We start from the raw sequence: 24,079 nt of genomic DNA, 5'->3' as shown, positions 1-24,079 counted from the left end.
CTATGCCTCATGGGACTTGTAGTTCTGGAACAGCTGGAGGTCCGCTAATTGCATATGCCTGCTTTAAAGCGACAACACATGGTCCTCATTTATCAAAGTGCAACAGAAACTGTCTGAGTCCCCCATCACAGTCTGTGCAATACAAAAGAATAGCAGTAAGAAACATTAAGGTTATGTATGACAGTTCTTGTTCCAGATACTTTTCTTAATGGGGGTCCATAGCCGGTACAGCTTTATTTGAAGTTTATACCAAAAATAAGTGTTACCATTCAGTGTGTAATGCTTGATAATAGAAATGCAAAGAAGAGAGTTTAGCTACATATAGAAAATAATCCTTCCCAGCATACCTTCTTCAGAAACAAGAGTTGTTCTTTATTTTATCATCAGAGGGAAGATTTCGCCAACCAGGATTTCGGGACCACGCAGAGTCACTATCTCATCATTTAACCTTGAGAAAGGGCCATGCAAGGTCCCAAATGTTGGTTGGTGATCTTTTCTCTCTAATGACGTTGTAATAAAGAGAAATCCTTATTTACGAAGAAGGTCATCACCTCACTCACTACAGCACCCGCAAATAATGTAAAGTTAATTGGCCGGTATGGCATGCGACTGACACATGTACTTCACTTTATCTACACATAACCACATACTGTAGCTGCAATCAGACCTATCATGTCATGCATTCCTTAACAGAGAATGTCAGCTTCCTGCCTATACACTTGGTTAGACGTCAGCGTATGACTTGAGCCAAAGTGACTTCTTTAGCTTTTTATGTGTCTACTTTACATGTCTGAAGTTTGCCCTTTAGCCAAATGAAAAAAATAAGCATGCCATTAGAAATAGTTTTACTGGTTAACCCCCTAGGTTAGTTTAAGTAGCATGACTGCTATTCTTTGCTTGTCACAACTGTCGGGTCAGAATGAGAACATTTTTTATTTTATGTAACATGTAGTAGTAATTGAATGTCAAAATATTCTGTATGCATAAATAATAAATGCTGATATTGATATCTGCCACAGAGCAAATGATGAAGCTTGCAGCTCCCTTAAATATTTAGTTGAAAATATGCTTTGCTATGTAGAAAAACTGGATAAAAGAAGCCTCAGATTCTGTATCGGTCTCTAATGTTGTAGTATGTCTTGGAATAATCTCTTTCTGCATATATCGGATTTCAGGGCTTTTTTTTCTGGTGAAACTTGTCCGGTTTCTGTGTTTACAAGTGACAGCTCTGCCCTCTGTGTGCAACCCTCCTGAACTCTGCGGGCCAGATTCTCGTAGATCGGCGTATCTTTGTGCGGGCGTAACGTATCCTATTTACGTTACGCCTCCGCAACTTAGAAGGGCAAGTGCAGTATTCTGTACTGTACTTCAAATGAAGGACATTTCAGGTTACTCAATAGTACAGTGAGGTAAGGAAAGGTTCTGGACAGCCGCACTCCGGAAATTAGCCTTTAGACCCCTTTCATACTGAAGCATTTTTACAGCATTTTAGCGTTAAAAATAGCGCTCTTAAAACGCTCTCCATGCATCTTAATGGACCCTTTCACACTGAGTCCTGCAAGCAGCATCTTTGGAGCAGCTTTTGAGCGCTGAAAAAAAAAACGCTCCAAAAACGCCTTTCTCCATTGAAATGAATTGAAAAGCGCTGTAAAAACACCTTACCCTTTCACACTGAGGCGTTAAACTGGCGGGGCGTTGAGAAAAGTCCTGCAAGCAGCATCCTTGGAGCAGCTTTTGGGCGCTGAAAAAAACGCTCCAAAAACGCCCTTCTCCATTGAAATTAATTGAAAAGCGCTGTAAAAACGCTTTACCCTTTCACACCGAGGCACTTCAAAAACCCCCTAAAACTTTAGGGTGTTAGCGGTGCTTTACCAGCACATTGGGATTGCAGATGAGGCTTCGCTGTAATAACGCGCTCGAAAAACGCTTGAATAACGCTCAAAAAACGCTCGAATAACGCTCAAAAAACGCCCCAGTGTGAAAGGGGCCTTATTGTAAATATCAGTGAGAGAAAGATCCCTTTACGCTGGTGGTCATTGAGAAGAATGCCTCCTATACACATAGCTATGTGTCAGTGGTCATTTCTATGAGAGGTCGAAATGATTTTCTCAAGGAACCCCTAGCAACCTCTGGATGAACCATAGAATTCCACAGAACCCTAGTTGAGGAGAAAGGCTGCTTTAATGAATTCTGCATGTTAAAGCTTCTATGAGGTTTTACTGAATGAGTTTACTTACACTTTATCTTTTTCCTCCGCTTTTGTGATTTTTAGGGAAGCCACAGACTAATTGAAGATCCAAATGACTTGCGGCACGATATAGAGAGGAGGCGCAAACAGAGACTGCACAGTGAACAGAATGGTGCCGCAGATACTAGCTATGGTAGCAGGTTAGTTTTATCTACCTACGAACAACTCTCAATCTTGACGATATGTTATATAATCCTCATCTGTTCTACTTGTTTACTTTTATTACATGTACGTGTTATTTTGTATTGCTTCTTATATTTTTGAGAGGCACTCAACTCTATTATATATATATATACTGTATATTTTTTTGTTTTACCACTTTTAGTATTTGTATGTTTCACTTCCATCACAATATCCAGAAGCAAGTTTTAAAAAAAAAAACTTTTATTAGTTAGTTGTGCAAATCATTAATTTTTATGTCCCTTGGCCAACTGTACATGCAGAACATTTAGGGCACTTGGCGCTGGGGCGTCGGCGATAAAGCGCCAATACATTTAGCGGCACTTTTCGGCCACTAGCGGTGCGCTTTTAACTAGGGGCTAAAAGCACCTCAAAGATGCTGCTCGCAGGCCTTCTTTTTTTGCGTCCTGCCAGCGCACCGCTCCAGTGTAAAAGCCCTAAAGGCAAATCCACTCTGCACTGAAAGTGCATTTGGAAGTGCAGTTGCTGTAGATCTGAGGGGTAGATCTGAAATGAGGGGAAGCTCTGCTGATTTTATCATCCAATCATGTGCAAGCTAAAATGCTGTTTTTTCTTTTCCTTGCATGTCCCCCTCGGATCTACAGCGACTGCACATCCAAGTGCACTAGTAGTGCAAAGTGGATTTGCCTTTAGTAAATAACCCCCTAAATCACTGGGCTCACCTTGTGTGTATGTATACAGGCATACCCCACTTTTGTCGGGTTTATTTACCAAAGATGGAATGTGCAAAATCAGACTCACTCCTGCATAGAAACCAATGATTGTTCAATCAAGCCTGGTAATAAAACCTGGAAGCTCATTGGTGCAGAAGTGAGCCCGATTGTTTATCTATCAACTGCTCTGGTGGTAATATAAATTCCATTCTGCAAAGGTTTAACCCCCCCCTTGAGATGCTTATCTTTGTGTTGGTGTTTCTGTAAAATATATCAGTTGCACTGAGCTGACAGTGTTCCCTTTGTCCTTTGAAGTGACGCTTCAAGCAGCTGTTATACACATCCATACCAGGAAACCAGAGAATTCCAGAGTTCATCCAGGGTGAGCAGGCCACCTTTCCGGAATTCAACAGGAAGGCCTCCAGTTAGGGTGAGTTTATGTTTTTTCCTAATGGTAGAAAGGGGGCGAGGGGGGCGAGCACGACACTCCACACCAGGGAGAAAGCCTTGCATTACGGTGTTGTTATAGACAGAAGAACAGGAAGTGAGGATTTCTCAGAAGAAATAAGGACATTTAAAAGCAAAATGGGAGGATGAGGTAAGTGAAGGAGGACTGCACTAAGGTAAAGAATTGTACCTTTACAACCCCTTTAAGTTTTCTTAAATGATTACTCCTAAAAAAAATTGGAAATTAAGCCTTGCAATGCACCCCAACTCAGCCTGCCTACCTACCTGCTCAGTGCTTCTGTTTTTTTATCCAAGTGTAATAGTATACCAGTCCACCCCATTACCTCTGCCTGTTGATTTGAGAACCCTTTTTCTTACTATACTTTACTTTGTGCTTACTTGTGTGCAGTAGGGAGCATGGAGATATTCCCAAACGTATCTGCTGTAGGCTCCTTACAGTCTCTCACATGCAGAGGAAGTTACCCGGCACAGACCCTTATTTGATTTGTCAGATTAACACGACAACCTAATTGCTGTATCCAGTTGAGCAACTAAATCGAGTGGATCGTTTAGGTCCCTCATATTGTAAAATCTTACTGTGTGAGGCTAGCTTTAACCATTTCAGTACTGGACACTTTACCACCTACCTGCCCAGGCCAATTTTCAGCTTTCAGTGCTGCCACACTTTGACAATTGCGCGGTCATGCAACACTGTACCCAAACCAATTTTTTTTTTTTTTACACAAGTTTTTTTTTGTGTTCTCTAATCACCACTGGGTTTTAATATTTTTTGCTAAATAAACAAAAAATTACTGACAATTTGGGGGGGGAAAAGCATGTTTTTCTTCACTTTTTGTTCTAAGATTTCACAAATAAATAATCGATCTTCATAAATTTAGGCCAAAATTTATTCTGGTACATTTCTTTGAAAAAAGCATGTTTTTCTTCAGTTTTGTTATAAGATTTTGCAAATAAATATTTGTTCTTCATAAACTTAGGCCAAATTTTATTCTGGTACATTTCTTTGGTGAAAATAACCCAAATCCATGTATATTTTTTCTGTAGAAAGTAATAGAGTCCACAAATTATGGGAAATACAGTATATCTAAAAATCAATCAATCATGACATACTGACCGCCTCATTTCTTGAGGCCCAAAAAATGTTGGGGACAGTACAAAGCTCACCCAAATTACCCCTTTTTGGAAAGTATACAGTCCAAGGTATTTATTGTTGCTTGTTGCTTTTTGAAGTTGTCATTTTTTGTCATAGTTTTTTTGGAGAATAAAGAAAAAAAAAAAAAATGTTCACAATTTTATTTTTATTTTTTTACATACTGTAACCAGTGCAATACAGCATCAGCATAATAAACCTGGTAATAAGGTTACTTTTTTAACCTTTTTATGTCTAGATCTGTGTTTATCCTAATCATTTGTAATGTTACTTAGAGCCAGTTCACACTACCGCGACCTGGGGTGCGACTTGTGTCGCCCCAAGTCGCGCGACATGACAAATTACATGGAAGTGAATGAGAGCCGTCTTAATGTACACTACTGAAGTCGCTCCGGCTTCAGAAAAGGTTCCTGTACTACTTCTAGGCGACTTGTACGCATTGATTTCAATGGAAGTCGGATCACTGTCTTAACTGAAGCAACTTTCCAGGAAGTGAAAATAGTTTTCTAAGGCAAACCCCTCCCTCCCACAGAGCTGACTATTATGTCATTGGCCACTGGCAAAGTCACCTGTCCTGGACGCGACTTGAAGTGGCGTTGTAAGTTGTTCCAAGTAGCGATGAAGTCGCACTCAAGTTGTCTCCAAGTTGCCTTGTAAAGTCGTGCTGGAAGTCGTGTTGCCCCAGTGTGATCTGGCACTTACTGTTGACTGAGCTTGCTACCTCTGCTAAATGTCTTTTTCAAGTATTACCTACTTATTTGGTAATATTATACTTTCTAAAGTTCGTTTTGAACTTACCTTGTGCTAGTTTTGACTTGGAGGAACCCTTGAAATAACTGAAATAACTTTCCAATCTCCGGGAACCCCTGCTAAAAATTACTATATCTACACCTCACAGTACATCCCAGCCCCCCCTTCCAGATAGCTAAACAGATCATTGTTGTCAGTGGTTACATACGTTATCTGAGAAGTAGGAACCCTTAGCAACCGTGGGAGGGAGTTCCACAAGATCGTGGTTGAGAATTGCTGATTTTAAGATTTTAATTGTGTGCCCCTTATCCTTGAGCTCGTACGGAATAGATTGCTGCAGTCCCTTCTGATGTTTTTTTAACACATTTTACATTGCGAATTTGTTGCAGCTTTGGATGGGTGTGACTTAGATGCGTCTTTGGCCTTGACTGTTGCACAACTGTCACCTTGATAACATTAGAATGCAACTTTTGAGAGTTCACATTGTAGTCTATGGCACTCAAGTCGCTTCAAAGTAGTGCAGGAACCTTTTTGCAACTTTAAGTCACATAGATTTGAACGGCTTCCATTGAAATACCTGGGCTGTGAAGTCGCATAAGTGTGAATGGTGCCTAAAGGCCCGTACATATGATTGGCTATTCCGACAATAATTGTCTAATGACGTTTTTGTCGTATAATCCGACCGTCTGAATGCTCCATGGGACAATTGTTGTCGGAATTTCCGACGACAAATGTTGAATGGTCATGCTTTCATATTGTCCGACAACAAATGTGTTCCGTCGGATTATCCGATCGTGTGTAAACATATCCGTCTAAAATCCAAAGTACAAACACGCATGCTCTGAACCAATGCTAAACATCAGACAACAATGGCAGAAGTTGCCAAAAGGCTGGCGCTAAAGAGAAGAAAAACCACGTAGTTTCGTGAATGTTGGCTAAAAAAGTTCTGTCGTCTTTATGCAGAACAAGTTCACGGGCAACGCCCTTCGGACACAATTCCACAGATTTCTCCGATGGAAGTCTGATCGTATAGGCTTCAAGCTGCATTCACACCTAGGCTTTTTCACGCCAGACGCCCGCCGCTATTGCAGCCTGCAATACGCTGGAGGGGTGATTTTACATTGTCGGCTATGGAGATGGTTCACATCTCCACGCCGAACGCCGAAACGCCTGAAGCTCAAAACAAGTCCCGGACCTTTTTTTCAGGCGGCTTTCGGCGTTCGGCCATAGCCGACAATGTTGATCACCCCTCCTGTGTATGTTACCGCGGCGTATTTTACCGCGTTTTGTCGCGGCAAATCATGGGACAAACCGCCGCAATTTGTCGCGGTAAAATACGCCACGTTCAGGTGTGAATGCAGCCTTAGTGGAAACCTGTGTGAGCACAGAATACAGGAAGTAAAGTTTCTGTTTATGCTCTCTGTAAACAAAACAAACACCTAACCCTTGTCCCACTGCAAGGGTCCTTTAATTTATACAGGGACAGACTTTAGTAGTCTTGTATGAAAAGTGTTCCTATTCAGAAGACAGACCTATATACCTTGGCATAGCTTATAATATTTTATGAGTTTTTTTGTTAACCAATAAACCGAGTTTCTTCCTGTGTTTTCATGGAAATGGAGTTAGCTCATCTTTTGGCCTGACTCTGGGATATCAAGTTAGGTCACCCTTCATTTTTCACCTGTATATATGCCCTCAAACAATAGAGCTCTTTGTTTATCTGAACGTGAAATGATTGATAAATATAATATGGAAAAATGTTCAAGTCTTAGCAGGTTATTGCAGTTAATTTCTAATCCTTCGAAAATTATCTGATTGTTCCGTAATGACAAACATATGATACACCCAGACACATCCTGTATTTTATTCTGAGAAGTGTATTCATATTCAGTATTTCCTATTCTGGGGCAACATTCATCATATTTTATGGTGGGGGACGTCATTTCAGGATTTAGTGGCATGGCATAGTGAAATCATTTGGATACCACCTATTAATGAGTCATGGCAGCCTTTGTGAAGTTGTAGCTTGTTTTTTAGATCTTGTCCTGTTCCTTACTTGGCTCCAAAGATGGACCTCTGTTAAACTGATATGCCTTTCTGAACTTGGCTATAGGCATGCAATGAGCTTTGTAGAAAAAAAGCTGCATAATGTGACCAACTATTATGGCACAAATAGACACTACCAGCCTATCCCCCCCCCCGGTTGTCATGTCACTCTTGTTCACTAGGAGATAAGCCTGTAGGCCTGTATCTGCTGCCTCATAAATCGGCAGAAACATGAATGATTGGGTGCAATTTTAAGTGTTTGAGTAGGCATCAAAAGACCTATTCTGTGTTTAGTGTAATTTTCTACAGGATTAAGGTCTGGGTAGTCGCTAGACCACTTGGTGATCTTAATGTGCTTCTTCTTGAGTAAGGATGAGCTCCGGTGTGTTCGCATAGAACACGTGCGGAGCCCGCCAGGAAATCGGCCCCCAAGCTGCGCTAATCACAGCCAGGCAGACCTTTCCCGATGCTCGGCTGCAGAGATCGGGAAATGTCTGCCTGGCTGTGATTAGCGCAGCGCGGGTGCTGACTTCCTGGCGGGCTCCGCACGTGTTCTATGCGAACACGCCGGAGCTCATCCTTATTCTTGAGCCACTCCTTTGTTGCCTTGGCAGTATGTTTTGGGTCATTGTCATGCTGGAAGACCCATCCAGGACCCATCTTCAGTGTTTTGCATGAGGGAAGAAGGTTCTCATCCAAGATTTTTACAATACATGGCCCTGTCCATTGGCCCCATGCGGCAAAGTTGGACTGTACCTTTAGCAGAGAAACCGCCCCAAAGCATAATGGTGCTTGACTGTAGGGATGTTGTTTATAGGGTCATAGTCAGCATTTTAGCATTTTTCTTCCTCCAAACACGGTCAGTCATATGAATGCCAAAGAGCTTAATTTTGGTCTCATCTGACCAAAGCACTTTTTCCCAATCTTTCTCTGAGTCATTTAGATCAGTGTTTCCCAACTCCAGTCCTCAAGGCACACCAACAGGTCATGTTTTCAGGCTTTCCAATATTTTGCACAGGTGATTTGATCAGTTTCACTGCCTTAGTAATTACCACAGCTGTTTCATCTGAGGGAAATCCTGAAAACATGACCTGTTGGTGTGCCTTGAGGACTGGAGTTGGGAAACACTGATTTAGATGCTCTTTGTCAAACTTCAGATGGGCTTGTACATGGGCCTTCTTGAGGAGGAGGACTGGCCGTGTTTGAAGGTAGCTGACTATGACCTTAAGAACACTATCCCTACAGTCAAGCACAGAAGTGGAAACATTATGCTATGGGGATGTTTCTAAAATCCTGGATGAGAACCTTCTTCCCTCAGCCAGAACACTGAAGATGGGTCATGGATGGGTCTTCCAGCATGACAATGACCCAAAATATATCACCAAGGCAACAGGGGAGTGGCTCAAGAAGAAGTACATAAAGGTCATGGAGTGGCCTAGTCAATCTTCAGATACTTAATCCTACAGAAAATTCTATGGAGGTAGCTGAAACATCGAGTTTCCAAGTGACAGCCAAGAAACCTTAAAGTAGAAGTCTACCCTAAAACTAAAATCTCTGCATCTACAGACATCAACAATCGAATGCCCTGTACACACGATCGGTTCATCCGATAAAAACGGTCTGATGTATTTTTTCATCAGATATCCGATGAAGCTGACTTTCATCAGTCTTGCCTACACACCATCAGTTAAAAAAACGATCGTGTCAGAACGCGGTAACGTAAAACACAACGACGTACTGAGAAAAATGAAGTTCAATGCTTCCGAGCATGCGTCGACTTGATTCTGAGCATGCGTTGATTTTTAACCGATGAATTTCCCCAGAGACGATCGTTTTTTCTATCGTTTTTTTCACCATCAGATAATTTTAAAACAGGTTCTACGTTTTTTCACCGATTGGGGGAAAAAACTGATGGGGCCCACACACGATCGGTTCGTCTGATGCAAATGTTCCAACAGATCGTTTTCATCAGACGAACCGATCATGTGTACTCGGCATAACACTAACCTATCTCGCCCTGTAAAGACAAAATCAGTATACATACCTTTTCTGCAGGCAATCTGAGCCGATCCCACGCTGAGCTGTCATCTGCGGCTGGAGATCGGGTTGGATCGCCTTCAGAAAAGGTATGTATACTCATTTTTCCTTTATGGGGCTAGATAGGTTAGTGTTAGAATGTGCATGTCTGTAGATGCAGGGATTTTAGTTTTAGGGTTGACTTAAGCAGGCCATACACGGTCGAATTTCAAACAAATTTTATTTTCAAATACAGAAAGTTTTTTTTTTTGTGTGATCCGATAATGCCACCATTGATTTTCAAAATTCGGCCGACCAAGCCTTCACTTTCACCTCCTGTTGTTACATAAATTTTTTTTGTGCGAATCTTCTTTTCCCTCCGGGAATTTTCTTTTCTTGCACATGTGCATTCCTTTTTCTATCACATTTCTCGCTCGATTCTCCCATCATTGATTAGAAAATCGTTTGTTTTTCAAAAAATTTCCAACATGTCCAATTCCTCAAATTTGATTGCCGCACGGAAATAGTCTGTTGCTACAAGCCCACTAATGGTGCGAAATTCGTACGAAAATTCTTAAATACGATTTTCGAAAGAAAATTATTTCGAAATTTGAACTGTGTATGGCCGGCTTTACACTTTAAGGATTTAGAGAAGATCTGCAAAGAAGAGTGGACCAAAATGTTTCCTGAGATGTCTGCAAACCTGATCACCGACTACAAGAAACGTTTGACCTCTGTGCTTGCCAACAAGGGTTTCTCCACCAAGTACTAAGACATATTTTGCTTGGGAATGAAATACTTATTTTACTCACTGAACTGCAACTCAGGGCCAGATTCACAGCTGAAATACGCCGGAGTATCTACTGATACTCCGGCGTATTTTCAAATTTGCCGCGTCGTATCTTTAGTTTGAATCCTCAAACCAAGATACGACGGCTTCTGGCTTTGATCCGACAGGCGTACGGCTTTGTACGCCTTCGGATCGTAGGTGTAATACTTCGGCGCCCGCTGGGTGGAGTTGGCGTCGTTTTCCTCGTCGGGTATGCTAATTAGCTGTTTACGGCGATCCACGAAGTTACGCGCGGTCGTCGCATTCTCTTACGTCGTCGCTAGTCAGCTTTTCCCGGCGTAAAGTTACAGCTGCTATTTCTTGGCTTAAATTTAGACTTGCCATGTTAAAGTATGCCGTCGTTCCCGCGTCGAATTTAAAAAAAAAATTGGCGTAAGTCGTCCGTGAATAGGAAAGGACGTAACGCACATCGCCGTTCAAAAAATTACGTTGGTGCGACGTCATTTCGCGCAAAGCACAGCGGGAAATTTCAAAACGAAGCATGCGCAGTACGTTCGGCACGGGAACGCGCCTAATTTAAATGATACACGCCCCATTTGAATTAGGCGGGCTTGCGCCGGATGGATTTACGCTACGCTGCCGCAAGTTTACAGGCAAGTGCTTTGTGAATCAAGCACTTGCCCGTAAAACTTGCGGCGGTGTAACGTAAATGCGATACGTTACGCCGCCGCAATTCTATGTGAATCTGGCCCTCAGTTTATAACATTTGTATCGTGTTTTTTCAGGATTGTTGGTTGATATTCTGTCTCTATCATTTAAAATACACCTATGATAACAATTATAGACCCTTCATTCCTTTGTAAGTGGGAAAACTTACAAAAACTACAGGGGATCAAAAAAAAAAATTCCCACTGTACTTTATTGGTTATGTGTTTTTTAAACTTCTAGGATCAGGCATTTGATTTCCACCTGATCTCTTATGGGTTTTTTTTCTACCAGGTGGGGTTTGCATCCTCATCTGGTGCCAGTGTTGGGTATGGTCCTTCGGGTTGCCCTTAAATTGTAACCAGTCCCCAGTTTTTTTTTTTTTTTACTATTGGTGTTGATGTTTGTTTGCTATGTTGCCCACTCCTTAGTTGAATTTCTTTTGGACGTCTCAAAAGTGTAAACTTTTTGTATTCTGAGAGAAAACAAGATTTTTGTACTCCAAAATCCTTTTTTTTTTTTTTTTAGTGCTTTGAAGGACACACATTTTTGATTATGCTCTCAGAACTGCATGCTACAAAACTGAGACATACCGGTAGTGGGAAGGCTCATCTTGGGCTCGTGTACAGTTTTTATGTTTGCCAGTGGCCAATCCTACTCATAGTGTGTGCTGTTTATTTACCCACTTGCCGACTGGCTAACGCTGATATATGTCGGCAGAATGGCATGGCTGCGCAAAGCAACGCACCTGTACGCCGCTTTGAATTTTTCCTGCTGCGTGCCCTGTGACCGTGCCCGCGGGACCGCTGGGTGCTGCTGCGATGTCCGCCGGGTGCCCGCGATCATTTTACGGAGCTGCAGAACGGGTAGATGCCTATGTAAACAAGGCAGTTCCCTGTTCTGCCTAGTGACAGGACAGTGATCTACTGCTCCCTGTCATCGGGAGCAATGATTACTGTCGTGTCACTTGTAGCTCAGCCCCCCACAGTTAGAATCACTCCCTAGGACACACTTAACACCTTCATCGCCCCCTCTTGTTTAACCCCTTTCCCTGCCGGTGTCATTTGCACAGTAATCGGTGCATTTTTATAGCACTGATCGCTGTATAAATTACAATGGTCACAAAATAGTGTGTATGTATGTATGTATGTATGTATATATATATATATATATATGTATGTGTATATATATATATATATATATATATATATATATATATATATATATATATATGTGTATGTGTGTATATATATATATATATATATATATATATATATATATACCAGTGTATATGTGTATATATATATATATATATATATATATATATATATACATAACTCTTCTGATTTATGGTTACATAGTCTGGATGAAAAAAGACACAAGTTCATCCAGTTCAACCCCTGACATCATGATTTATTAACCAAAAAGGTGACTGTGACACATCACAATACCCATGTGCCCACTGGCAGGACGGGCCATACATATGTATCCGCTTAAAAGATATCTGTACTTTTGCGACTGTCCTTTTTTTCAATCCCACCCCACCAGCTTAAATACTTTTCAAAAAAAAGTGTTTGATCTACTGTGCTGTACTCAGGGGCATGGAGGGCAATTGATTAAATGACAGCTGTGCCAAAGATATAGTTGTCCTTTCAAGTAAATCAAATACTGTGTTATGACATGGTACTCTGTAATCTGTACGTATATACCACACTTTATCTCATGTATTTTATGTTATTATGTTATGCTCCATTCTTTGGTTATTGCAGGGTGCATATTACAGAGGAAACCCCAACCAATACCACTCTTCACTGAACAATTTTGAAGACACTGATGAGATTAGAAAGCCTTACAAGGTAAAATCTTACAGAGACATTCAAGTTTTTGTTTTTTTCACCATTTCTAATTACCGGTCATCTATGAGGTCTACGTGGTTTTGCATTTTAGAACACGCAATTTTAATGAGCTTTTGCATGCAGCTTTTATGTGTTTCTTTTTTTTTCTTCTTTAACAAACTGTGAATAGCCAGTTGTTAAGGAACAGGCGGATGCCATGTCCTTACCTACTGACAGCTGAATGTAAAAAAAAAAAAGAATTACAGACAAAGAAAAAACTTAGAGAAAAAAAACTGCTTAGGCCCCCCAAACTCCATACCAGACCCTTATCCGAGCATGCAGCTCCCCCTCCTGAACCATACCAGGCCACATACCCTTAGCATTGGGGGTTTCCCCCAGAGCACCTTGTCCCCAAGTTGTGGGCATTGGCCTCTTCCCCAAAATTCTCACCAGTGGTTGTGAGGGTCTGCAGACAGGCAGCTTATCTGAACAAGCCCCCCCCCCCCCTGATTATAGTGTACATAGTACTACTACTGATTCATCCCCCAGTGTAGATCCGTTGTTAACCACGATGCCCGCCTCCACCACCCACCCAAAATAAAATGGCGCGCTGCATGCTCGAATAAGGGTACGCAGTTTTTTAACCCTTATTATTTCTTTGCCGCCAATTCTCTTTGCATCAAAAACACGCTTGCGTTTTTGTTGTGGGCCCATTGAAGCCTATTACACGCAAAGTACAATCTGCTGCAAGAATAAAAGCCTCTGACCTTTTCCAAAAGATTTACCCCCCTTCATGACCATGCCCAGAAGACAGGGTTAGGGGACACTCTGTGCAAAACGAGCTGCACAGTGGAGGTAAGTATAACATGTTTGTTATTTAAAAAAAAAAAAAAATTCTGCCTTTAGTGACCCTTTAATGGAACAAGCTGAAGTAAGAAGCTGATTGGCTATCATGCACAGCTTTAAAAAAAATAGCATTCTCCGGTTTTAGTCAATCAACCCCATAGTGTGTCAAGCTCTAGAAAAATACAGTACATGTGATTAATGGATGTTAAAGCATGAAGAAGAATGTGGGACTATCTACATAGAGAAACTCCTAGCTATGGAGTGAGGTACGGACAAAATTAATAAAGGCAGTATGTGTATGATAGGGAGGCTGGAAACAATTCTGTCTAGCTGCCATTCTAATCCCATATAGCCCTTAAGATTAGTGAAAAAAGAAAAAAAAATCAGCACTAGGGACATTACTTACAATAAATGTTATGTGTCTCTTGTGCTGCTGGCTCTTGCTTTAGTTGATATCTTCATTTAAAGATTGCGTTTCATTTATGGAAACCATAGAAGGGCAGGCATAGTTGGCACTCTTCAAGTGCATAGAAGAAGTCACTTGGCTTAATTAACCTCTGCCGTGCCACAGATGGCGGGGGCGCATCTGAGAATTGAAGATTTCAACGAAAACAGAAGCCAGCAGCACAACGTCCCTTTTTGGATTTTTATTTCTTTTTCTTTTTTTTTACTAAACCCGGGCTTTGAATGCCTAAATATTGACAGTGGTTAACATGTTGGTGCTAGGAGTCAATGTTATAAACTTTGTTAAAAAAAAAAAAAAAACTATTGATGACATAATAGGTATATTATTTTTGTAATTCATGTATCTAATGTCTCTTATTTTGTGCACTTCCATCCTTACCAAGTCAATTTACTGCCTCATCCCCACCCAGCAGTCGCCACACAGACATTACGTTCACCTGCTTAGACATTTCTCAATGTTCTGCTCAATTTAATGCAGAAAAGTAATAGCCATTAACATTTTTTTATTTTTTTATTAGCTGTCATCTGACCACAATAAATCTGGCATTGAATGGAACGGGTGATTCATGAGTCTGTTACTGGTATAGACTGTCACTACTGTCACATCTTTAGCCAGGAAAGTTAAGAAAAGCCCACATTACCCTATAAAATGTGAAAAACACTCATCGTAAAGTGCGCTTTAGGTAAAAAATAAACGTTAAGGCAGATGAGGGAACATCAGTCTGTTGCCACTGGGTGGCACTGTTGTACTAGAGAAAATTGGTTATGCACTATTGTGCCCATCTATACTATAACACACAATGTAGACATACACTAATAAATAGCCTGAATTTTTTATTGGGACGTTCTTAGTTGGGCTTTTGGCTGTCAGTAGCCTGAACAGTTGTATAAAATAAATCTTGTTTAGAATACATTTGTTCCAATAAAAAAAACGGAACAAGATTACATGGAGGCAGTAATGTGAAAATGACATTTGAAACATCAGAGTCTCAGCTTTAAGGAGAAATCTAGATCATTTTATGTAAAGTACATTAAAATGCGTGTTCACCTTTTCAGAAAAAAAATTAAAAAAGGTGAATGCCATATACCCTCCCTACCCCATTTACATTCCCGCTGCACTTACTTCCAAGAGTGTAGCAGTCCTGGGGTTTGAAATCCATGCTTCTCTTCCTCTTCTATCCCTAGGGAGGTCAGGTCGTATCAAAGTGGTTCTGATTGGTCATTGCAGTCGCATGCCACCGCTCTGATCCATCGTGGGCTCTCTAACCACTTGCCGACCAGCTAACGCCTATATATACGGCGGCAGAATGGCACGGGCAGGCAAATCGACATACCTTGTTCGTTGCTTTGAATCTGCCGCCTAGCGGCCGCGCCCACTGCGCACCGCGATTGCCATGTGGAGAGGAAGAATGGGGAGATGCCTATGTAAACAAGGCATTTCCCTGTCCTGTCATCGCGAGTAGTGATCACTTTCGTGTCACTTGTAGCCCAATCAATATACGCTTATTGCGATTTATTTTTTTACCAAAAATATGTAGAAGAATACATATCGGCCTAAACCGAGGAAACATTTTTTTTTTTTAGAAAAAGAATTTGGGATACTTATTATAGCAAAAAGTAAGATATTGTGTTTTTTTCAAAATTGTCGCTCTTTTTTTGTTTATAACACAGAGGTGATCAAATGCCACCAAAAGAAAGCTCTATTTGTGGGGGAAAAAAGGACGTCAATTGTTTGGGTACAACGTTGCACGACCGCGCAATTGTCAGTTAAATTGACTTAGTGCCGAATCGCAAAAAATGGGCTGGTCTTTGGGCAGGCAATTCTTCAGGGCCTGAAGTGGCTAGGGAAAGAAGAGAAAAAACAGCACAGTTTTCAAACCCCAGGACCGCTACATCGAGTTGCCTGAACTGTGAGACTGAATCGCCCACGGAGCAGATGGGGTTATCCGCTTGATTTTTATCGTTCGCAAGGCTTATTCCGCGTTTACTGTGAGGTTTAAGACCAACTTGAAGGGCCTTTTTGTGTTTATGGCGATTCTCCCTATTCCAATCCAAGACTGGTTACAACTAGGGTTGTCCCGATACCACTTTTTTAGGACCGAGTACAAGTACCGATACCGAATACCGATACTTTTTTTTAAATGTGTCCCCAAATGCAGCCGTGTCCCCAAATGCAGCCATGTCCCCCCACAAATGCAGCCATGTCCCCCCACAAATGCAGCCATGTCCCCCCACAAATGCAGCCATGTCCCCCCACAAATGCAGCCATGTCCCCCCACATATGCAGCCATGTCCCCCCACATATGCAGCCATGTCCCCCCACATATGCAGCCATGTCCCCCCACATATCCAGCCATGTCCCCCCTATATCCAGCCATGTCCCCCCTATATCCAGCCATGTCCCCCCTATATGCAGCCATGTCCCCCATAAATCCAGCCATGTCCCCCCTATATGCAGCCATGTCCCCCCTATATGCAGCCATGTCCCCCCATACCTTGATGATGCCGTCGCCGCATTGGTTAAACAGCGTGCGGGGAACATCACAGCTTTCTTTTGAATAGCTGTAGTATTCCCGCTGCGCCGCGTATAGACACTCCCCCTTGCTCGGGATTGGACAGATCAAGTATTCTATTTAGGTATCGGGGGTATTTGCGGGATTACAAGTACTCCCGCAAATACTCGGTATCGGTCCCGATACCGATACTGGGATCGGTTTTGGGACAACCCTAGTTACAACCATTATAGAAGGGACTTCTACAGAAATTGGTACAAAGATACAGAAATTGGTACAAAGATAGCAAAACATGGCTGAGATGACATGATCATATTTCTTCTGTTCTCCACTGCATAAGAGCTGGGGGGAGGAAAAACAACAAAACACTGACCTTCCTAGTAAATGGCTGTGCACCGGGACATGCCAGGACAAGTCTGATCATTGGAGTTCCCAGCATAGCTAAAGAACTGACCATGCTGAGCCCTCATGCCTACTGTTTTCAGTTTCTAATAGGAAAGCAGAGGAAACATTGGGGATTTCACACAAAGGGAGCAATACAAAGAGAACAGGATACTTTCATGCAATTACATGGTACAGCAGGTACATTTCAGGACTATTAAATGCTGGGGTAACAAACACTTTAAGGCTGGGTTCACATCTGAGCATAGCAACAACTCGAGTTCCTGCTTGCATGTTTTTTGCATGTTTTGGAGCGTTTCCACTCGTCATGCTTGGGGCCGCCCATTCACTTCAATAGGCTGCCCTATACACAACAAATGGCACAAAGATGTTTCTAAATCTTTTCTTGGCACGCTAAAAAACGTACATTGCTACCCGCACAATTAATGGCACCACAAGAGCACACATTTGCAGCGTGTTTCCAAAATCTGCACCAAACGGCACATTTTCTGTGCGCTTTGTCGCACATTTCAAGGGAGCCTAATGGATTTGGCCTGTGCGGTCTATTAATATATTAATATTAGTATGCTACACTCTGATTTGAAACATTTTTTATGTGTTGCACTTATTACCAGCTCAGTGTGTTGGTTTAGTTGGCACACAGTTCACTTTTAGCATTTACCGTGAGACTTGAATCATTTTGGTCTAAGACTTGGTTCACAATGCTGCAACTGGAAAGTTGCGACTTTGCCACATGACTTAATTGCGGCTTGCTTGCGACTTCATTAACAGAAGTCAATGCAAGTCATGTTGAAGTCGCCCCAAGGTTGTACAGGAACCTTTTTTTTTAAGCCGCTGCGACTTGAGTCTCACCGATTTAGAATGGTTCCATTGCAGTCCCTGCGGTTAAGCCACATTTTTACCGAACCTCAACCGCTCCCCCATTTGATGCGGAGGCAGCGGTCGGTGGTGTACACATACCACGACCATGATACTTTGCTTCACAGCAGGACATATACCTGGTTGCAGCGTGGTTTTCCAGCATTTAGTAGATTAAAACAGGCGCCGAGGAGGAGATACACCTCCTTAATTCCTGTCAAATGCTCTGATGAGCAATCCGAACACAAGTTGCTTTTCAGAAAGCAAAGCAGGTGTAAACGAGCCCTTACACTTACAGATAGCCCTTACAGATAAAACCTGTGTGAACTATACAGTTTACAATCTCCTTTAGACCTTCCATCAGCCATGTAGTAGAGCCTGTTTGATTTGGATACAAATGTAAAGTATTGTTTAGGTTTTCCCTCATTTTAGCTTGGTAAATTTAAAGGAGATTGGATAGAAATTGTTTCAGATCAGATTGTATTGTGTATTTTTTAAAACATGAATTTAAAAGTTTTGAACAAAAATGTAAAATACTGCATATTGCCAGTAGATGGCAGGCATGGTTTAGCAATGCATTTCATTTAACCACTTAACCCCCGGACCATATTGCTGGTCAAAGACCATAGCACTTTTTGCGATTCGGCACTGCGTCGCTTTAACTGACAATTGCGCGGTCGTGCAACGTGGCTCCCAAACAAAATTGGCGTCCTTTTTTCCCCACAAATAGAGATTTCTTTTGGTGGTATTTGATCACCTCTGCGGTTTTTAGTTTTTGCGCTATAAAAAAAAATAGAGCGACAATTTTGAAAAAAAAAATATTTTTTACTTTTTGCTATAATCAATATCCCACAAAAATATATAAAAAAAACAATTTTTTTCCTCAGTTTAGGCCGATACGTATTCTTCTACATATTTTTCGTAAAAAAAACGCGCCCCTAGTGGCCTGCACGAGAGCCGACGTTCTACTACGTTCTCTCGCGCAGGGGAGCCGACCCGCCGCCGTAAAACCACGGCGGCTGGTCGGCAAGTGGTTAATGATTTTGGCTGTAAATATAAAAAAAATAAAAAATTCTCAAAAGGGTAATAAAAATAATAAACTTTTTAAGCGCTTTGGTCACATGAAGTATTAGGCAGCAGTTTACATGCGATTCAACAACCTGTAGACAAACCGCTTGCATTTATTCAAATACTGTATCGCTGAAAAGACCCTTTTTTAGCAGCTGTATGTGTGTCCTAATGTAACTCTCTTAATAATAATAATAATAGGGTTTAAAGGCATTGTACACATTTTTGTTCTTAGGTAGGTATTGGTGTAGTTCTATTCCCCTGCATTGTTTGTTTGCCTTACCTTGTAATGATAGACTTACATATTGTGGCTGCAGTTTGTAGTCATGACTGATCGATTCCCCTGTGTCCATGTATTCATTCAGCTAGCTTGTCCCATTCGCTAAGCAGACAGACAACTTCTTGTTCTGGGTGACACAATGGGGTTGATTTACTAAAACTGGAGAGTGCAAAATCTGGTGCAGCTCTGCATGGTAGCCAATCAGCTTCTTATTTCAGCTTGTTCAAATAGGCTTTGACCAAAAAAAACAACAACCTGGAAGCTGATTGGTTTCTATGCAGTGCTGCTTTTGGAAATCAACCCCACAGCATCCAGTTCATGCCACTCCATTTCCTCTGTGTTTCATCACAAATGTGGAAATGCTGATGTGATGAAAACATATCTCTTCCAGCATTGTGAGTGCTCTGTTAATTGCTCTGCCTGTTTCTATCTGTGTCAGATCTAAATACTATTTACTATTTTGCTTCTACCCTCACCAGTGCTAGACCGAGAGACCCATGGATTGTGGGATATGTGGTTTTGTTCACAGGACTTGTCAGTTCTTAACTGCTTGCCGCCCGCCCACCGTGAAATGACGAAGCGGTGCGGCTCTCGTTCTGGGTGGACGTCATATGACGTCGTTCCTGAACAACCGCTCTCGCGCGGTGTAAGTGTCACCAATCAGAGCCCACCATTGCTTATCAGTGCCCATTAGCAATGCCAGTCAGTGCTGGCTATCAGTGACACCTATTACTGCTGCCCATCAGTACTGCCTATCCATGCCGCCTATTAGTGCCCACCAATGCCGCCTAACAATGCCCATCAATGCCACCTATCAGTGCCCATAAGGCGGCATATTAGTGCCTCCACATCAGTGCCCATAAGTGCAACCTCATCAATGCCCACCAGCTCAGCCTATCAGTGCCAACTCATCAGCACACATCAGCGAAGGCGAAAAATTACTTGGTTACAAAATTTACTGACAGAAACTAAGTAAAAAAACATATATATATATATTTTTTTTTAAATTGATCTTTTTTTTTTTAAATAAAAAACCCAGCAGTGATCAAATACCACCAAAAGCAAGCTCTATTTGTGTGAAGAAAATAATAAAAAAAATTGTTTGGGTACAGTGTTACATGACCGCGCAATTGTCATTCAAAGTGTGACAGCGCTGAAAGCTGAAAAATGGCTTGGGCAAAAACATTGATTTCATAGATACATGGGCAAAATGTAAAAAAAAATGCATACAAATCAAAAACAAAATTGGACCAACTGAATATACTACTTGATCTATTTTAGGGGTGTATTGCAGCAAATCCTGCCCTGTGCCTATCTATCTATCTATCTATCTATCTATCTATCTATCTATCTATCTATCTATATTATAGTAGCTTTATGGGGGGAGGTGACCAGGATAGGGGGGAGGATATGGCCAGGAGGTAAGTAGCTTCACGGAGTAGAGGGAAGTGCCAGAAAAAGAACAGTTTCAAAGGGGAGGAGATGACCAGAGGAAGAGCAGCTTCACGGGGGAAGAGGGAATGGCCAGGAGAGGAACAGCTTCAAAGGAGAGGAGATGGCCAGAGAAAGAACTGCTTCACGGGGGGAAGAGGGAATGGCCAGGAGAGGAACAGCTTCAAAGGAGAGGAGATGGCCAGAGAAAGAGCTGCTTCATGGGGGGGAAGAGGGAATGGCCAGGAGAGGAACAGCTTTAAAGGGGAGGTGATGGCCAGAGGAAGAGCAGCTTCAAAGGGGAGAGGGAATGGCCAGGAGAGGAACAGCTTCAAAGGCAGGAGTTGATGACCAGGAGAGGAGCAGCTTCAAAGGCAGGAGTTGATGACCAGGAGAGGAGCAGCACTCCTAACTTAACAAGATGGTGGTGAGCTTTGACAGCAGCTCTCGTAGAAGTATAAACAATTTTGCATTGGGAAAACCACACTGAGCACCAGCAAGCCACATGTTGGGCACCAGGGACTGTATGCTAAAAGGAAGAAAAAAAAAACTTGAACACTTATGATGTATGTGCATATCAGGCGTCCCAACACTTTACTTGATGCATGCTCTTTCTGGGATACAAAGCTAAATATGTCTACCTGGAGCCTGCTCCCTCGCTGACATGTCATCAGTAGCAGCTTCCAAATCTCTATTCTGGCAGGTCTCTTTCACAGTGCTTTTGGCATCATTTTTTAATTTATAAGCACCAGAAAATTTTGCAACACAGTCAAATATAGGCATTCGAACATTTCTGCTATGTGTTTTTAGGGGGAAGAGAGTCGTAGGAGACCCCAAAGCAATAAAAGCAACATTTTTTGAAGGTATCGTCTGGTGGGCTGTTAAACCCTGCACCAGGTTTACTTTTGGGCACAGTAGGCGAAAAGGCACCTTTGCCTTGTGTAATTATCAGCCACATTTTCCCATCAGTAGAAATATGTCATCTAATATATGGTTTTCGGTATCATAGTAGCTAGGGTAAGACCAGTAAATTAGGTTTGCAAGAGGTAATCTTAGTGAGGGGTATTGCTTTGGGCACCAGAGGTATCTACAGGCTACAGCGATCCAGGATCACGAGACTAAAGAGTAAAAACTTCCTTTACCCTTTTAAACCAGTAAAAGTGTACTTTTTCCACCTACCAGAAGTATTTATCATTACCTGTCTGACCTTCCTGCTAAATGTTGTGTACAAACACACATAGCTAGTTTACATGAGCGCTTCAGTTACCACCTACAGAGCTGATCAGCATTTCACCATTTGGCTACCAGCTGGGTTTGCTCCTTCTGTCGCTGGGCCCCCTTATTACATTAAAATAGACAAGCAAGACTGTACTATGAATCAGTATTTCATACTAGCTGGATAATATTTCACTCATGCATTCTGTCATTTCTCTCCACAGGGATGGGGGAACCCCGCTGCAAGAATATAATGTTCTTCCCTGGATTTCACAGAGACTGTGCTGCAAAAACAGAAACAAAAAAGGACTTCTAGATTTAGATATGTGACTTTCAGGAGCACTGGCATTACAAGCCCAATAGTCTTGATAAAAGAAAATTAACTATTTTTCGGTAGTAGAATGCTGCACAACTTTTTTACGGTTTTCACATTTTTGTAAAGACAGCATTGGGATGGAAGATTACTAAGTTTCCCTGTTACTTTTTTTGCAAGAAAACTAAAAATATATGCAAAGCAGTAAAAAATGTTTTTCAAGCAGTGATCATCCCACCTGTGGGGCTGTCTTATTTATTGTGCATATTCCTCAATAAGAGCATGTTTTTGTTTGGATTTTCTCCATACTGTGTTTTTTGTTTTGTTTTGTTAGTTGTAAAATTCTGTTTCATGGTTTGTGTGTTATTAATGTTAATAAAGTGCCTGAATTGTTTGATGCTGGCTGGGTTCTGTGCTTTAAGACTCAGAGGGGCAAAGGCAGGGCCGCCATCAGGAATTATGGGGCCTGTTACACAGCTTCAGGCATGGGCCCCCTGGAGCAGAGAACCGGGGGGGGGGGGGGGTGTGCTGCCACCTCAAATTGAGAAGCGGGGGGGCTGCTGCCGCAAATTGAGAAGCCCTGGGGACCTCTGGGCCCTTTAATAAAAAGAAAAATATATATATAAAAAAAAAGTTAAAGTAAGGGGGGTGTTGCCATCCGGGGCCCTTTAATAAAAACAAATAAATAAAAAATCTAATATAAAAAAAATAAGGGGGTTGCCATCTGGGGGCCCTGTGGACCTCCGGGCCCCTGGGGACCTCTGAGCCCTTTAATAATAATAAAAAAAATGTTTAAAAAAAAAAGGGGGTTGCCATCCGGGCCCCTGGAGACCTCCGGGCGCCTTACAGGTGTATTGCCTGTACCCCCCTGATGGTGGCCCTGGGCATAGGTGTATGTTTTTGTGTTGCCTATTACAACCACTCAGGTGCAAAACAAACAGGGTGCACACGTAGGGCCCTAGGTGAAACGATGCAGCATTTGCTGCCTGTCAAGCCAAATCGGATCTAAATGACATTATAGATGTGAAGCCCATTTGTTTGCATGGAAACGCTGTACAGAGTGGGATCAGGCTCTTGTGCCTAGGCACCTAGCTGTCCCGGAGGACGAAGGAGCGATTGGGCAGCTTGAGGTGTGTGATGATCGTCTAACAATCAGGTGTTGATTTTCATTTTATATCTTTATTAAGATATTGCTGGAATCCTGTTCCTCGGGGCATATACACACTTCTAGCCCGTTCACACCATCATTTTGTAGTAGAGTGCGGTAAACTGTGCCTGTTACCATAATGCTTCAAGAACAGTGTAATCTTGCAATATTTTATGCATCTACAGAGCGATCATGCTACAATGTACCCCAACACAAGATGTGCTTCGAGGTGGGTAGAGTTGAGCGGACACCTGGATGTTCGGGTTCGGGTCCGAACCCGAACTTAAAAAAAAAAGTTTGGGTTCGGGAACCTGAACCCGAACTCCGAACCCCATTGTAGTCAATGGGACACAGACTTTTAGAAAAAAAAAATGCGCGGAGGTCCCCGCAAATTCAATAACCAGACCCTTTAGGTCTGGTATGGATATTAAGGGGTACCCCGCCGTCCATTTAAAAAAAAAAAGACGTGCGGTTCCCCCTAAATATCCATAACCAGACCCTTCAGGTCTGGTATGGATATTAAGGGGAACCCCGCCGTCAATTTAACCACTTAACCCCCGGACCATATTGCTGCCCAAAGACCAGAGCACTTTTTGCGATTCGGGACTGCGCCGCTTTAACTGACAATTGCGCGGTCGTGCGACGTGGCTCCCAAACAAAATTGGTGTCCTTTTTTTCC

General features: G+C 42.1%; 1 protein-coding gene across 1 annotated transcript in view; it reads left to right on the top strand.

Moving 5' to 3' along the window:
* BCLAF3 (BCLAF1 and THRAP3 family member 3) overlaps window positions 1-22,647 on the top strand; it is a 134,651-nt gene extending 112,004 nt beyond the window's left edge. Inside the window, exons 10-13 of the mRNA XM_040338227.1 lie at window positions 2,273-2,388; window positions 3,418-3,532; window positions 12,797-12,883; window positions 22,165-22,647. Of these exons, the coding sequence (XP_040194161.1) occupies window positions 2,273-2,388; window positions 3,418-3,532; window positions 12,797-12,883; window positions 22,165-22,194 (348 nt within the window). The 3' untranslated portion in view covers window positions 22,195-22,647. The remainder of the gene's footprint in view (window positions 1-2,272; window positions 2,389-3,417; window positions 3,533-12,796; window positions 12,884-22,164) is intronic.
* The last annotated feature ends 1,432 nt before the right edge of the window (window positions 22,648-24,079 follow it).

Source organism: Rana temporaria, chromosome 2, assembly GCF_905171775.1.
Source record: "Rana temporaria chromosome 2, aRanTem1.1, whole genome shotgun sequence".
Taxonomy (NCBI): domain Eukaryota; kingdom Metazoa; phylum Chordata; class Amphibia; order Anura; family Ranidae; genus Rana; species Rana temporaria.
The sequence above is the reverse complement of the archived record's forward strand: the minus strand, read 5'-3'. Positions and strand labels throughout refer to the sequence as shown.